Genomic DNA, 17,592 nt, shown 5'->3' on the forward strand with positions numbered 1-17,592 from the left:
CAAAACATGACCACTTTGCTGAATGATCAAATAGGGACGTTTAAATCATACTAAAATTCCATCCTTGCAAGGCTTGTAGCACCTCAGGGAAGACAGACAAGTTCCCATTTATACCTGTGTCTGATGCAGCATCACAACTAAACACCCAGAGCTGCCCTCTGGCCTAACAATGTTAGCTTAGGAGCAGCTACAGTGCCACCAGAGCCTTTAAAGAATGTTATTCCACACATTTATAAGGTAAATTAAGCGAAGAAACAAGGCTTAATATATGGAATTTTCATCTAACACACAATTAGACTAGTAGCCTCACTTTATAGCAGTGGCTAGGTTCTGTGATGAACATAAGATGAGGCCACAGTAGAGGAAATTTTCCTAAAATCTTATCATTCTCCAAATCCCACATTATATTAGAGAAGGATGAGATCCTTAGGACACGTACCTTACTGCTTTGTAATTGTGCAAGTAAAATAACATGTCATGTTGTTCAACTGAACAACCAGAAATGCCAGTAGAAAGAAAACCTTTCTGCATATTGGATACCCTATCTTAATGAGATATGATTAAAACAAACAAAAAACAAACAAAAAAATGCAGAAAATCTCCTGAATGCATGCTACAAGATACCATAATATGTACACTACTAAAATAGGTAATCCAGTATCCCAAGAATTTTTCATTTCCAGTTAATCTGTAATAGAAGCATCACTTAGTAGTTCTGAACCTAACGCATTCCCCAGACACCATACTGATTCATACACTCCTTTCTTATTCAATCCAATATACTGGTCTTCAAACACATCAAAACCTGCTTAACTGGAACAGTGTTCAGGTCAGAGGAACTACTAAACAGTTTCACAAGTTTGTTTCATCAATTAACTCGGGGAGGGGTGGGGGTGAATAAGAGGGACGTGACACAAAAATCCTAACACCACAACCCAAGACAAAACCCACAAACACTAAAAACCTGGAAAGCCAACAAGATAATATGCTCTGGAGGGAAATAAATGCATATAAAAAGTTTTTACACTGTATGATAATCAGTCCTGGATATAAGGCGGCAGCACCAGTATCCCAATTGCTTATATTACGATGAATTTAGCAACACCAAACAGTCTTTTTTTCTTTCCTTCTACCAAGGGAGTTTTTAGATAGAACACAGAAATGTTGAAAGGAAGGAAGACAGTTCAGTGAAATTCATCTTACAGTTCAGGAAAACAAACTGATTTTTGGAAAGGAAAGATTGTTTCATTTTTTGAACAGTGTTTTAAGTTTTGTTCTTTAGTCTGTATTTAGAAATCTGATGTTTGAATTCTATAATATATTGAGACAAAAGCTACTGCTAAATTCAGTGTGAAACTTGGGAAACAAGCCTCTTGTCTAAATATGTTCTTTGTCAAAAAGCTAGGTACCTATGAGAAAAGAACCCAACCGATCTTTAAGTCTTTCTTTTTTCCTAAAAAAACACAAAACAAAAACAAACAAACAAACGAAGAAACCCCCAAAAGAACTAGATGATCTCAGCTAAAGTTAACAGGATAATTAAATTGCCCACAAGTTCCCCAATTCTCATTTTTGGTTATTACATCATTTACTTTAGAGGAATAGTTCTATACTTTTTAGAGGTGTGGACAATAAAAAGTTGCAAGGCCGAAGAGAAAGACAGGAATTCTTAGCTTTAAAGTTCTAGCAGGGAGAAGGCCTTTTCTTACTTATCACTCTGATGTAAAACACTTTCTGACCAATTTCTTTTTCCATCTGAGAGCACTGACATTTCAAGCATGCTCCCACAGTAATCATTTTGCTTGTTAGCAATCTAGAAGAAAGAGAAAACAAACAAACAAAAAACCCTAAAACACCACAGAGGTAGGGCAGCAAAGAGAAAGAGAAAGGAGAGTTTGGTTTGCCAGGCAGTTTTGTGTACTGCTGAAGTTTTATTTGGCCAAAAGATGAAAGTCACCATTTGATGAAAACATAACACTTCTTAAGTGGAGGCTAGGCACAGCAATCTGTGCAGCCACTGCCAAAAGCAAGGGGGAAGAAAAAGTGGAAATGGTACTCAAGGAACTAATACGTTTGTAATGATTTAATCAGCTCCTGAATCTAAGTAAAAGAAAGAAGGGATTAAACTAATCTCATAAACCCTATGAAAAACAATTAAGAACAAAAGAAGATGAAGCCAGATTGCCTAGGTGAAGAAGTATTATGTGTGCTTTGACCAACCTGCATTGTCTTCCATTACGATAGGGAAAAAAAAACCCAAACCAAAAAACACATTTGTCATGCTTTAATGCCTCTTATGGCATAATAATATAATATCTTAGCAAAAACCAAAGACCTACTGACATTTCTGAGAAGTTCTAATTCCTGGTTTATCACATGGGTAAAACCATCCTTTTGGAAACTAAGCACCTTTGCAAGTTAATGAATTTTGAAGTAAGACTGGATTTAACTTCTTCATTTGCAATATGCAAGGACAAGATCAATTTTAAAACACTATTCTTTCCTTTTTACAAATATAACTGATTATTTGCAAGAGCAAACAGAAAAGAAAGGCTTCAAAATTATGAAGTATCCTAATTATAAATGCTCTGCACCTTTTGTATTGCAAGCCAGCCATAAAAATCACTGTTATTCCAAATCATATATACAAAAAGCCAAAAGTGCGAGAGAGTGAAATTTACTCTTGCAACAAAGCCGGTCAGAAACATGATATGACAGCATGCATTTATGAGACATACTAGACAGAAAGCGTGAGCTATTGTAGAGAAATGGAATGGGACACTTACACAGTGGCTCTCTCTCAGGGGGTCCTGATGGTTACTATGTTCTTAAACCATCTAGACAGAATAGCAGGCTGGGAAGAAGGGAGCCACATACAATCCACCAGATGACAATGCTACACAGTGTAGACACCAGCATAGCTAGGAGCCATCTAAAAAAGGGGTTGGAGGGGGAGGAAAAGATGAACAAAAATTCAAAAGCAAAAGCTACTGGTGCATTTTAGCTTGTTTTAAGTTCTTTAAAAGCGTATTGCTCTATAATCTTTGCCAAGCATTTTCTCATTTCCTGTGGCTGTAACAGGTCCATGCAACCACAACTTGTCAAATATTCTATCTGTGTGTTACTGGAATCAACATAAAGCAACTTTTCTGACATCCTCACTGAAGTCTTCTAAAGTAAGTCTATACCGCTCCTTCGAAAATAAATGCACTCTAGAGCAGCGTATCTCTGACCACTTGTTGCCATCTCGTATTTAAGAATGCAGTTTGATCAGCCTGTGTTCACAGATTCTACTTCACTATCTTGTGTTTTAATACTAAAACATTAAATCAGAGCCAGATTGGTTTTTCTAAGAACAAACAAACAATTTATGCAAAACTTCCAGATGGCGAGGCTATATTACCTTCCTGTATTCAAAATAGCAAAAAATAATTCAGTAATCCCTTTGCCAAAGGTGCAGCATATTGCTAATTAGAACATATATATAGAAAGCATCCATTCATCAAGACAGAGAATTTATACAGCCAACTTCAGTAAACATTAACAAATGTTTAACACAAATCCCTTGTGACTTAAACAGAGTAATGCCTCTAGCTCTCACCAGCTTAGAAATCTGTTTCTGTTTTTCTGTTTCACTAGATAAAATTCATAATTTTCACAGCATGAGTCCTTTTTTTTTTTTTTTTTTTTTAAAGAGTCTGAACTAAAAGGAAAAGAGACTGACAGCTATTCAGGTAGGGAAGATTCCTAACTCAAGTAAGGCAGCTAATATATCTAGTGGTATTTTGTTTTAGGAATAATAACTCAAAGAGTGTGAAAAGTTATACATTTTTCACCAAATTATTTCAGTACAAGCTGCGAACTACACAAATATTTTGGGAGAAGAAGAGGAGGGCAGTTTAAACTCCCCGTGAAAATATAATCCAGAGAATTTTTCTTCTAGACACAATGCATACTCTGGAAGACTACTATAAGCTCTAGTTTATTTATTTTAATTCTACAGAAATACAAACTAGCTAGTTGCTTTAATTAAAGCAGTGATGCAGAATGTTTCATGAATTTTAACAGTTGATAGACTTTCTGCATATTAACACAATGGCTATGAATAGACCGTATCTTACAGTCAGTATTTTTCTGAGGAACATACAGTAAATTAAGTCGTTCACAAACTGCATTAAGTGACTTAAAGTACCATTTAGGAAAAAGAATTTTGAAGTAGAAACTAAGGCTATGTGCAAGTTGGCTGCTTTTCACTGTACTGTTGGAAGGAACTAAGGTGGTGTATTTTGTTTATTTCAGTTCAATATGGGCTTTGGTCCAAATATGTTCTTTGTCATACAACTGCCTGTGTAAATGATGAGAATGAACAAAAAAGACTTTTAAAAACAAACACAGAATTCATATGTCTTTAGAAACCTTCATACATTGCTCCATATCCCTGCACCCCATATCCCTGCACCTTCAGTGTATATGTACTACATACCTCTTGCTTTTCTAAAGGTCAGGCAATGCTGTATGTCTTCTGTAGAATCTGTCTTTTGTTGCTGGTGGTGGTGGGTTTTTTTTCCCCCTGTTGTAAGCATAGCTACTGCAATGTAATACTCAGTAAAAGAAAGGTTTGGTCTAAAAATAAAATAAAATAAAAAAGGCCAGCAGCTAGCTATGAGCTTTGGAGCCTCATCCACTATAGAAAGACAGCTTAATAAAACCCAGGTTGCCTTTGGTCTGTAATTCTGGAGTTGTGTTACTTGCTAAAATCTGACAGCGGGAGTCATTCATTACCCAGCAATCAAAAGAAATCCCAGATATATCTTGCAAGTCTTGTATTCTCTTGTAGCGTATGTAAGGCCAGCCAGAAAATTATTCTACCTGCAGTTGCTGCAAGCTACAACAGATGTGAAGGTGACTATGAACTTTCTTTTACAGGTGGTGTTGCATTACTTACCCAACAAAGAAAGAGACCGGCATACCAAGCTCCCTGATAGAACTGCACTCCTTTTGAATTTATTTAGTGAAATACTGCTATTCCCTGCCTTCCAGATCTACCAGTCATTCTCCTAAAGCCCACAGGATTTAGGGAAGATTCTTCTCCAAAGAAGAGGAAATCAAACAAAGCTAAAGATTTTCTTTCAATTCTTCTGAAGTAGCTGACCTTACTTCAAAAACAAGTACATAACTTATTCCAGCCAGTCAAACACTACCATACAGACTGATATTCTTCCATTTTTATACTACCATAGGAAGGACAAGGGAATGTTTGTAATTAAACTAAATCTACACCATTCAGAAATACTGTGGGAACTTGTACAGCACAGAGCAGTGGAATCAAAAAACAAAACAGAAAACTAGCAGTTGAGTAATACAGTTCTTTAACCAAACTCTCCTGCCTCCTAAACACTCATCAAGCCTTCAGAGAAGCAGTGAATCTCATGCTGATTTTAAATGAGTGAAAAATGCCTTGCCAACAAACTTGTAGGGATTAAAAGAAGTCCACAGGAAAAGGGTAAAAATATTTCTGGCATTTATACATGCAGAAACTGACTTACGTTAGCGGAGATGTGTTTGTAGCTTTTGCCTGCCTTCTACTTTTCAGAGCACGAAGTTTATCACCTTGTGTTACACAGTTTGTTTCATCTTCATCACTGTACTGGATAAAGTTAAAAAACAAACAATCACCCCACCCCAAACCCAACAATTAAAATATATACTTAAAGAGTTAACCTTATTTTAAATCTTAAAATCAGAATTATCTCAACAGGAGGAAAGTTTGCCATCATAAAATGAAAGCATTTCACCTGCATACATATAATTTCATTTCCCGTTAGCTGCTGCTTTTAAAGCTTAAACTATTAAGCGATGTCATGAATTACATGCATTGGAATATCATCTACCTTTAAAATAGTGGAAACACATCCCAAACCTTTGCTAGGTACAGCACAATCTTCACTCAACTATGGCATTTCTCTCCTCCTCCATTTGCTTTTTGAAAACAGCACTACCAGTGTTTTAAAAGCCAGCATAAAAAAGTATTACAGAACCTGCAATTACTTAGAAACTAAAAAGAGCGAAAAGCTCTTCATCCCTTCCCCAAAAGCACACATGGTAATGTAATAAAGAGAATCCAAAATTCAATCAAAGCATTTCTGACGGCAGGTCTTGAGTCCCCGCCTGTTCTAATATCAACTGAATTACAAGACTAAAGCACAACGAGGATGCTCTTACTTTATGTGTGTACTGCATTTCATCTTTCATACTTGCTAACCATACTTTTTTTGTCCCCAAATCTCTTGGTACAGAATGGGAACATACAAGAAGAATCCAGTAACATATTGTAACCACAGGTTTGTTCAGAAACTAAGAGATCCTCAACAGCAGTAACAACTCTTACAACAGCACTATGTTCAGACAGTTACCAGTTCAATGTCCTTTCGGCTGGCTCTCCTATTTTTTGCATCATTAATTGAAATATCATCTACTCCTGACAGGATTTTTGTTACAGCAATGTTATGGTTTTCCTTCAACTTTGCACGGAAAATATCTCCCTCGGTCCAAAGTTCTGCCTGTTTCCTATGATGATATGGAAAAAAAAAAGCAAACAAAGTAACAAATTAAAACCAAGGATGATAAAGAGTGCAATAAAAGACGAAAAAGACATTTAGATCTATTTTCAAAATTATTTATTCTAGACAATCTACTTACTCCATCAGGAAATGTTGCTGTAGTCCAATCACTGAACCAGGTCTATTTATTCTAATCCAGGCAATAGTTTCAGCAGCTGTCATCCGGTAATGCTTCATAATATAACAGGCTACAAGTGTGCCAGTTCGCCCAAGACCAGCTGTATAAGACAAAAGAATGGCTTCTTTTATATATCCATTTTTATCTGGAACCTACTGTAGCTACAGACATTGTTACTTGGACTTCCTAGCTTATTAAACCTGTTACTGGTCAAACTGGGTAAGCATAACTTACCTTTTGATTTTCCCCCCCGCCATTTACAGGGTTACTAACATATTGCTCACGTTTTTTGAGCGAGCATATATAAGCCAGCATATATAAATATATGTATATGTATACACACACAGATACATATATATGAGTCTTTTTTATGAGAATCTTTTTATGCATAGTATCAAACAGCTGTCTCTTCCCAATATTCTCAAAGCACTTTAATCGTAAATTACTCAAACTGTACTAACAACAGTTGCTCTTCCAATCCCTCCTCTAAACAATCTCTGTTTTTACTTCTCAGGGAAGAGCTAAATTTTGCAATAAAGAAGTCTGGGCACTAGCCAAGACAGGCAAAGAGTACTCCAAACTGTGAAACCTTCTTTGAAAGAGCACCCGAAACAGTTCCATTTACACTGGCAAACATGAAAAAGAAAGGAAGATCACTCCAAGCTCAAGTGCTCCTCTCCTTGATCATTTGTTGTAAATGACAAGCTACACATCACCAGATCTCTCTTAAGAATTGACTGATAAACACCAGTGTTGAATCTTCAGTACGGTCCAATAACCAAGACAACTGCACAGCACTTTCCATGCATTGCCCAACTTAAAGAATAGGTGGCAGCATTCTCTGCTTTCTGAAGAGGTAGCATCAGGCAGAGGATCATAACGTAGTCTAGACATGTTAATCATGCTAAAGATCAGAGAACATGTTAACCTGAATGAAAACAAAGAACTTGCACCACTGCTACCCAACATTCAAGTGCTATCAATTAACCAATATGCCCAAATTTCACACCTCAGTGGAAAAAAAGAGTATTCACTTGCTTCCCAACAGTCAAGCAGTAGTTTTAATCAATTCTTTCACTTCATGCAAGTGGAATCTTGTTAAACATGCAGCCAGTGAGTGGCAGATTCAGGGACAAAAATTCAGTCTTCGCATGTCCCAGGCAAATGCTTTAGGAAAAGCTTTTCTCCTTCAATCACAGTGAAGGAAACTACTACATCAGGTACCCACCCTACTGAGGCAGAGCTCATGGAAAACAAATGGGGTGTGACAGACAGTTAAAGATGGTGTGGAATGGGACCTTTATTCACATTTCACAGGCAACTATTTCTAGTATTTTCCATTTTGAATGCTTGACATTTTAATGTTGTATTCTTTTAAAGATAGGTTTGTTTATATGGATTTACTCTTTTTTTAAAATAAAAACATGAAACATTTAAAAGGCAACAGCAGAGCTATTTTGGTCCCTCTATCGGACAAAAGGGCCTAAATGAGACATTTAGACGCATAAGCTCCTCTGCCACCTAAACTGAAAGGAGTAAAGAATACCTGTAGAAAGTTGTTCTAGAAGAGCAGATTACAAAGCTATTTGTAGAAGAGTGTTAAAATTATGGTTTGAATGACTTGTTCCTGGCTCTAAAATAATATGTGCAGATTACTGATCACAAACAGTACCACTAGGCTCACATCTAATATATTAATACTGAAATGCAATGAAGCCAAATGAAGGATACCCGAGTCTTGCAACAGCACAAACAATTCTATTGTTGACTCAATGAGAAACGATTTGAAGCAAACTCTGAAATAAAATAGGCAGAAATCATAAATTTCTGGCCTTGACTAGAAGTTTTAAAATGCTGCTCAGTAATGAGGTTTGTATAAACCCAAAAAGGGAAGTTTTATCTTGGCTTCCAATCCTGGTCAAGGAATGAGAGGAGGAAAACATCATTTCTGCTATGATGGAAACCCAGTCTGGCAGTCTAACTCTGAACTTTCCATATATGGAACAGATATTCAGAGCATGCCCAATGCAGCTAGTAAAAACGGTTTCTGAGGGCTAAAGATTTCTGCTGTTCTGGAGGAACACTCCAATACTTTATGAAGACTCTTCTCAAAAAGCTCCACTGGTATTTTCAAAAGTTTATAGTTTGGTATATTTGACTGTTTTTCTGAAAGACCTACTGCAAACCTTGCCACTACTTCAAGTCCCTGTTTGAACTATTAATGTTGGCAAGCTCATTTCCCACAACCTCATTCTTGGAAATTGCTGAAAAGATTTTGCTGGAACTTAAAGCAGTAAAAAAAAGAAATGCAGAACAAAAGCATGTAAAGAATTTGTTTGAAAAAGCTGCAGCTTGGCAGAGTTGTTAATAACTGGAAATAATGGAATTATAGTGCAAAACATCTCAGGAACTGTAACTATAAGGATCACCTGTAATATAAAGAGTTTGTACACTATACCTTTGCAATGAACGGCTATAACACCTTCAGCACTTTCACAAATATTTAGAAATGTTTTAACTATAGTATCACTAGGTGTGCTTCCATCAGCAAAGAAGAGATCATAATGCTCAAATCCAGCATCCGTAAATCGTTTGGCATCATATAGTTTTTTGTTGAGGCGTATTATAGTGGTGACCTTATGTTTCTTGAAGTACGGGAAATAAGCCTCTGGAGCATGGTGGGGATAGCCTATTGGAAAAAGAAGAAAAATAGGATAAGCTTCAAACTGCAGAAATATGTGAAGACCCAAAATCAACAGATGAAAACACTTTCAAAATAAAACTCATGTTCAACATAAAGAAATTGACTAACCGAAAATGGAATTTTAACATAATCACCTAGTTCAGATACAATTAAACCAAGCATTAAAATTTTAATATCAGGATTTTTATAAAAGAAAAAGAGCCAAGGAAAAAACACACTGTTTGAGGAACAATTTTTAAAGCTTGTTCTTACTGGTAAAAATCAACTAAAAGCAGTGGGCTTGTGTCCCCCACCTCCTTTTTTAAGCATACCATTTTCAATTTTACTTCTTGAATGAGGTCCACTGAAGGCAATGAATTTGTTTGGTATTATCCAGTTAAAATCTCCATTTTCTGCTCTCTGTCAAGAGAAAATGCTTGGTTTATCATTAACCCTGTATTTTCAGGCTTTTCCTTATTGTTTCACACTACATGCTAGATAGAAGTGATGTACAATTTTTGCCAAAGGAAGCATGTTAGTAGTCTGCTTTTTGTTTCATCAGGAGAATGTCAGATGCTCTCAGCCTCACTCTTCTTGCCTGTATTCTCCTCTTTCTAAATTATAGTCTTAAAGTAATGCAACTGATACCCTTCAGATTAAGGGCAACTTCAATTTTTTAAACTTTTTATAGGTTTATAAATTATTGCCTTGGCATTACCTCTGTCCACTAAGTAATTTTTTAGATTCTAAAAACACCTAATTTGCTTTTCATAGATAAATGACTGCTTTGCCTTTGTGAGAATATATATAGGGAAGTGCTGTAGCCCTTTACCTTCACATTAGTTTCCCATGCCCCAGAGTGAATTTTATAGACTCGGACTTTCCCAGCCCTGTTTTACTCTTTACCTCAAAGAGTATCAGACCTTTGTCAGCTGTTCATAGATATATACTTTAATTGCTTTCCAAAAGCCAATTTCACACAGACTTGTATGTCCTCAAGTTTCGTATCAAAATTGCTCAGGAATATGCATAACCGCTAAAAGGTGGCCAAGGAACAAATTCCCTTTTCCCCTCATTTTCCAGGGATTTAATAAAAACATGAAAAAATGTGATTTCCCTTTTAGTTTCTGCAACATACACCTTTTCCCCCCCACTTTTGAGCTTGACAGTGCTTAAATCTGAATTTTACTCTCCCTGACCACACATTTTATTTAACAATTGAAGCTTAAGGAGACAAAGCAGAACACAAATGGAACCTTACACTACAAAAGAAACAGCACAAATGATAAAACAGCCATTTTCACATTAATAACTGCAAACAAACCAGAAGATTGATACTGAACACTTACCTCATAATGCTCATATTCATTTACATCAAACACATTGAAATCCAGGAAACCATACCGCAAAGCCTAAAATTCAGAATACAGTTTTTAAACAAAGATAACATTCTCTCAATGAGGACAGTTCATCACCCCTTTTAGGTTACTGAAAACCCTAATACCTGTTCTACTGTTTCAGAGAGATTTTTCTATTTATCTGCAAAAATAAGAATCAACTCAGTCTTGGTTCAAAACAGATTTGTGAATTTTAATATAAGTGATGGTAAACAAGAAAGCCCACTCTTTTTCTGTTTTCACTTTATCATTAGAAAATTCTAGATTACATAAATATTCACTTTTTACTCCTGTTAGCAGTACGGAGTGCCAAAGAGAAAAATATTTGGCAAAAAAACCCTATTTAAATTAGGAGTATATTCTAAACTCTGCTTTCAAGGATTAAAAATATTTTTGGTGCATGAACACTATTCTCTGTCATTACAATTCTAATATCTTCATTGATTTTAAATTGGCTGCAGATGGAGTCTGTCTACGGTCCTAAGCAGACTTTAGCCCAGTCCCTAATGCTCAGTAATTATCCACAGGCATTATGTTTACATTTTTATACTGTATTAAATATTTGGGTAACTGGCTGTTTACCCATTTGTTAAGTTAGGAAGCACAAACACAAACAATCCCATATCCCCAGATATTTTAAATACCACATTCTAATCGCCTCTTTCACGGCACAACCTTCTGGGGTTTTCCTTGCTGCTCAGCGGCACTGACAAGAATAGCAATTCACCACTCCTGGCAGAAGAGCAGCCAGTGTTGGAACATCCAAAAAACCTGCAAATCACAAATCTGCAGGAGGCTGGCTTAATCAGTAGCAACACCAGTATTTGGCAGAGACACCCATAATAAAAAAGGCAGTAGCAGGGTGGAGAGCTACAGAATTCCCTATTTTACTGCTTGTACAGACTAAAAAGCATGAAGAAGGTACAGAAAATTCCCCTGTCCTTAAATGCCACATTACTCACCACTGTGTTGCAATAAGACACCAGATGATGATGATTTCTAGATAAAAAAAAAAAAAAAAAAAAAGCAAAAAAGCACCTGCCTACTACCATTTGTTCTATTTGTATCACTAAAGGAAAACTTGAAGTCATTAGCACATGCTGCAAATGCCTAAAAGACATCACTAAGCTATGCACAACTTCTTTCAAAGGGAATATTCAGCCTAAAAATGCAACACCAAAGGGCCATTTGATAAATCTGTCAGGCAACACCTAGTGTTTAGAAGTGCAAATGACTGTCTTGAAAAGATTACCTAAACAAAAATCAAAATTCCTTATTTAAAAACTTCTCTAGTTGATTATATATCAGCCAACTTCTACAAATGCCTTATCTGGTTTTGTTACAATGCATAATATATAAGCTAGGCAACAATCAGAAATCTGCTACTGAACTGCTTTAACTGGCTCCTAGCTTCCTAAGCCACCTTTTTTTGCAGGACCATATTTAGCTGACCTTTTACTGTAAGAAAAATATTGTTTTACTGACCTTGTTTATTGCATGAAAACAATCCAGCAATGTTAGATGAAAACTGCAAGTACCAAATGAAGCATCCCTGTAACACACGTGTTTTCATGACCAAAATTGTTCCCATTTGAATCCAAGTCAAAGCAATTAAAATTATTTCTCAAAAAACAACTTTAAAAGATGATTACTTCAAGATAATTACTATTACAGCAAAATAATTACATTGAGTGATTATTTCCCATCTTGCAGGTGATAATAACAAAACATAATATAGATTATGCTAACTGATGATCCAAAACTAAAATTACTCCAATTACACTTTTCAGTAAAACTAATATGTTCAACTTTTAATGTTAAAAAGGACAGGCATATTTGAAAAAAAAAAATCACAAAAACTCCTCATGGCAAAAGCTAATGCCAAAATGAATATCATGTTCTGACATACACTCTTAAAACATTTTCCTTTGAAGCACACTCTCAAAATAAGTTTTCATCCTTCAAACTGTAATATACTGCAAGATTTTTCCTCAGACTCCATTTAAAATAAAAAAGTTGCTGTGCACATACATTTTAGATACATCTGTCAAGACGCACATTTGTGTAGCTACATTAAAAGACTTTCTTTGAGATGCATAAAATAGTAAATGTTTAAGCATGAGAAATTTTTTTTATTAAAGCTTTCAACTACTATTTTTTAAATCCTCTTGATTCTAGAATAGCATATTTGTAGTACCTGATCATTAGTGGATTCCATAAGCACTGTAGAATAAGCTTTCTACGGGAATACTATAGCCAAGTTAAAAAAAAAAAAAAAAGAAACAAAATAAACTGTCACTCTACATCCAAGAATATTATGTTTTGGCTGAACACGTAGTTCTAAGACTAAACAGCTCTCATGTGCGAACACAGAGTCATTAATGTGATGTAAAGTAAAAAATAATTAAAAAAAATTATACTATTATGTTCAAATTTAAACTAACACAAGGATGTACTTCTGAAGTACCTGAATGGCTACTTCTACACTTTCTTTGTATCCTTCTCCTCCCTAATGAATCAGAGTGAAGTGGAAAAAATCAGCAGCAGAAGGAAATAATAGATTTCCTGCTAATAAAAAATTTCCTGTTTATAATGACCAGAAGTAGCAACTACCCAATTAACCCTTTATTATTCTATGAGAAGGTATTGCTTTTAGCAGAGATGAATATGACCTGAAAGGAGCAGGGTCCAGAACAGCAACTCAGTTCACCATTCTTTTAATCAGATTTCCTCTTTTGCACAGAGGAATTTCTTCCTGTGTGCAAGATTTAAGTGCACTAGTAGATTCAAGAAAATGGTAAAGTTCCTAGACACTTGGGCAGGGATTTCATACTGTATTCTTTATCCTAGAGGCTGGACATATCTATGCTGTCTTCAAAAGTCAGCTCTCAGTAATTCCTATTATATAACATATCTTTGCATTTCTTTCAGTATGTCCCTGAAGTGATGATGGTCTGAGATTTCAGGCAGGGTTTACAAAGAGAGCTAAAAGCTACTACTTCCCCCTCCTATACAATCTTTGGAAACAAAATTTACAGGTCTCATTAAGGAGCATATATGTTCTTCTGTGAATATAAAAAATGGAATTAAAAAGAGAGAGAGAAAAATTGGACGATGAAAGTGTGCAAACAAAGAGAGATGCTTCTACACACTGGCACTGTGGGGGAGTGGGGGTAGAAGAAGGAAATTCAAAACACCAAAAGCTCAGCTCTTGGCAAGGCAGCTGGAAAACATAAACAAGCAAGGGCTGAATTAATCACCCCATAACAACATACATGGACGGGCAACTTGCCTTCTGAAAAGCTTTTTGGCCATTCCTTTCCTGCATATTGTGGCAGCCAATGAAATGCTAGTTTGGTCCAACTTTTAGAAACTCTTGTTAAAAAGCTGTTCCTCTGCAGGATGGATCAACCATATTTGCTACATAAAACAGCATAGTAGATACCATAATGAGAAGTCTGTGGTCTGCAACAGCTATGATTACATTCCCTCAGGGTCGAGCAACCATGAAGTAATGGTTGTACACTTTTCCTTGTTGGTAAAAAGAAATGCTTTAAAGTTGCACTAAATCATATGAGGTTAGCTAGCACTCTTTTTGCACAAAATAGTATTTTAGATTGCTTCATGCATTCAGCAAGTGGGGAAAAATGGAATATCAAAAGCGTTACAAGCCATTTGTGATGACTGGCAGATATTTTGATATATTTAACCATTACCTACTGGCACAAAAACAGGCTGCCAAGCAAGAAACAATGCAAATTAAAAAGCTCAACAAGAGCACATACTAAGCAGTGTAGCTTCTTCAGCTCCTCCGTGTCTGCCAGGACACTTCAGTACTAGCTGCCAACACCCCGTTCAGTGGTCTGTACTCAAAGCTCAGGCAGTGAATGTGTCATGTGTTAAAACTTTAGCAAAAAAMCCCAAACTCAGGACTGTTAAATGCTACACTATTCCTCAAAAATCAAGCTACAGAAAGTTCTAATATCTTTATATTTACCTGAAGGGAAGATATGAAATGTTTCCAGCCAATAAAAGCCTGTACACATCTTCTGGGGATTCTCTCAGGTATATTATCTATTTTTGTGAGAAAAGACAAAGAAAACATTTTTATGGTTATATTAAGATTGATATGAATATTTTCAAGTCACTTGTTTACTACAGAAGGCATAACTAAATATCACAGACAGCTCAACAGAGTGGCATCAAACAAAAGAATACAAGTGTGCAACAATAAAACTAAAATAAAGCAAAACAATATAAAATACTGCTCAAGCTTTATGTGCATTTATTTTTATATTAAAATCTACAGATTTCCCCAGGCATTGTTCAGCTTTAGGCTACAGTGAAAAAGCTTCTGTCTGTCACTCTGGCCTCTTCTATATTTTTTCTGCAACCTGCCTGGACCAGTTTGTAGATTTTTTTAAATTAAGCTTTCAAGATGTAATTTAAAGTACAAAACCCCTCAAATATTCCAGCAAAGCTATGAATTAGCCTGCCTACAAAACAGCGTACGTACTCAGTAGACAAAGTTAAAACAGTAATTAGTATATGTTTTGATTTTCCTACAGCAAAAGAAGATTTGCCTTATTCCAAATCCTTTACTTCCTTCTTTGCACTGGTGAAGCAGTGTCCAGTAACTAAATCCAGATGCCATACAGGGAAAAAGAAATCTGTAACTTAAGAAGCAAAATCCTGAGAACATAATGAAGCAACCTACTGGAAACACTAAATACCAAGCTTTCTACTGTCAAAAACATTCAGGAAATAATGCCAGATTCACAACAGACCAACTCCCAACAAATATCTGTATGGTCTTCCCTCACCACATGCCTGATCCCTCTTTGATAGCCTCTAATACTAAGCTCTCCTTAGGTACTCTCTTTATGCAGATCATGTCTTCCAAAATTTTCAGGTCCATACCATCAAACATTATCACCAGCATGGCCAGAAGAGAACAATTGTTAATAACAAGCCGTCAGCAATAGGTCAACATTCAGTAATTTAAAGTTTATCCTTTTTCCTTAAAATTGCATTAGCTAAACATTAAAACACTTCAGGAAGGGTTTTTTTTTTTATTGAAGTTCTGTAAAAATTATTTACATTTCCTGTAACAATTACCTTTTTTCTCAGAGTTCACTTTTAAAGTAAGAATCCTAATGAGTATTCAATAAACACCCTCCAAAAATCTAAGTCTGACATATCTGTTTTTTTGTTGATTTTGCCTTTTTTTTWAAAAAAAAGCTGGCATTGCCTTCCAAATTTCTTTTAGGCTGCTGCAAAACTAGCCTTAACAAATGGTTTAACATACCTTTAACATTCTTTCTACACACACGCACATGCATTCTTGTGGGCTGAGAATGGGAGGTGGAACAGATGTTGCCAAAAAAAAAAAAAAAAGCTTGAAACATATCCCAACAGAGGGCTAAACACCCATGGAAATGGGTGACTGTTTTTGTTTGTCCTCTAATTTGTTTACTGTGTTAAGTATTTTTTGAGTACTCTTCAAGTGCAATTAGCAAAACCAAAGAAAAATCCATCTGTTTTAAGTAGTTTAGTTAAGTAATGAAAACTGCATGCTTTTTGCATCTGTTTCCTTTCATCAGGGTGGGGTTGATGGATTTCGCATTTATAATCACAAGCATAAACCTAGAATAAAAAAAGAGACTAAAAAAGCCAAAATATCTTTCAAGAGTTACTGCCTCAGTTCACCTTCTAATTAGATTTTGCAGTCATACACTACACACAAGTCATTGCACGAGTTGGACATAAAGGTTATGTTCCAAGAAACTTCAGGTTGTGTGCTTTGATGCAGTGATACTTTGCAGCATGCAGCACAATGAACACAGATTGCCAACAACCGTATAAACACAGCACTGCTTGCCTATCAGAGTGCGGAGGAAGCCCTGCCCCAGAAAAATCTTACAAACCAGAGATGTAAAATGGCACTAGCAAATGGAAGAGACTGTAGTTAAACAGCAGAAATAGAGTTTGTATGCAGAAATGAGTCACACAGAAAAAAAGTTGGGATTCACTGCTGTAAGCTTGGGTACTACAGGCAGTACTACTTATACTAGAGGCAAACAGAAATGCAGCTAATAGTAGCTAACCCTGTATGCACATGGCTCAGAAAGGATAAGGACTCCTTCCACACCTCTGTTGAGCTCTCACCAGCTTCTTGAACAAAAGAAGCTCTAATAGCAAAAATGTTTGTCTCCGAGAATAACAGCAGCAAGAGCAGTTTTAGCCCTGAATGTTGTATTGAGATGTCTAAGCAACACTACACCATATTGAAACATGTTAGTTCTTAAGCATAGATCCAACTTAAGAAATGACGTAAGTAATGAAGTTGCTAGAAACACTGTTTGAACATACATGTGAATGAGCATAGATTTACTTAACACAGTTATATGAACACTCACCACAGATGAGGACACTTTAAGCTGACATGATTCCTGGCGCAAAGATCTCTAAGCACTGGAATGTTTAACATCATTTAGTCCGTACAGAAAACACTTCAGGGACATGGCATTTTTCAGTGTGGGCAAGCTTAAAGGAACCAGTATCAAGCAAAAATAGAAAGTACTTTCAGTACATCTGAAGCAACACACAGTACATTCACTGAAGAAGCAAGCTCTTCAATGGAGGTGGATTTCTCAGAACTTTTTGAAACAAGAGAGATCCCTTTGTACTTCAGCCATGTCACTATTACACACCTAAGATACGATGGGTGAACAGCTGCAGAGACAGGAGTAGATAAAACGGTCATATGGTGTT

At 36.0% G+C, this 17,592-nt stretch overlaps 1 protein-coding gene across 8 annotated transcripts in view; it reads right to left on the reverse strand.

Moving 5' to 3' along the window:
- Window positions 1–17,592, reverse strand: part of CDC14B (cell division cycle 14B) — a 39,207-nt gene that overhangs the window by 10,801 nt on the left and 10,814 nt on the right. For 6 of the 8 annotated variants that reach the window (XM_026088508.1, XM_026088501.1, XM_026088503.1 and 3 more), the window contains exons 5-12: window positions 14,816–14,892; window positions 12,304–12,370; window positions 10,771–10,833; window positions 9,754–9,841; window positions 9,197–9,427; window positions 6,700–6,838; window positions 6,414–6,567; window positions 5,547–5,647 (exon numbers count right to left, since the gene is read on the reverse strand). In XM_026088508.1, coding sequence (XP_025944293.1) covers window positions 5,547–5,647; window positions 6,414–6,567; window positions 6,700–6,838; window positions 9,197–9,427; window positions 9,754–9,841; window positions 10,771–10,833; window positions 12,304–12,370; window positions 14,816–14,892 — 920 coding nt within the window. Of the gene's footprint in view, window positions 1–2,786; window positions 2,933–5,546; window positions 5,648–6,413; window positions 6,568–6,699; window positions 6,839–9,196; window positions 9,428–9,753; window positions 9,842–10,770; window positions 10,834–12,303; window positions 12,371–14,815; window positions 14,893–17,592 lie in introns of all 8 variants that reach the window. The other 2 variants (XM_026088504.1, XM_026088505.1) reach the window with 1 other exon arrangement.

The sequence above is a fragment of the Apteryx rowi genome, unplaced genomic scaffold (genome assembly GCF_003343035.1).
Source record: "Apteryx rowi isolate R43461 unplaced genomic scaffold, aptRow1 scaffold_77, whole genome shotgun sequence".
NCBI classification, from domain to species: domain Eukaryota; kingdom Metazoa; phylum Chordata; class Aves; order Apterygiformes; family Apterygidae; genus Apteryx; species Apteryx rowi.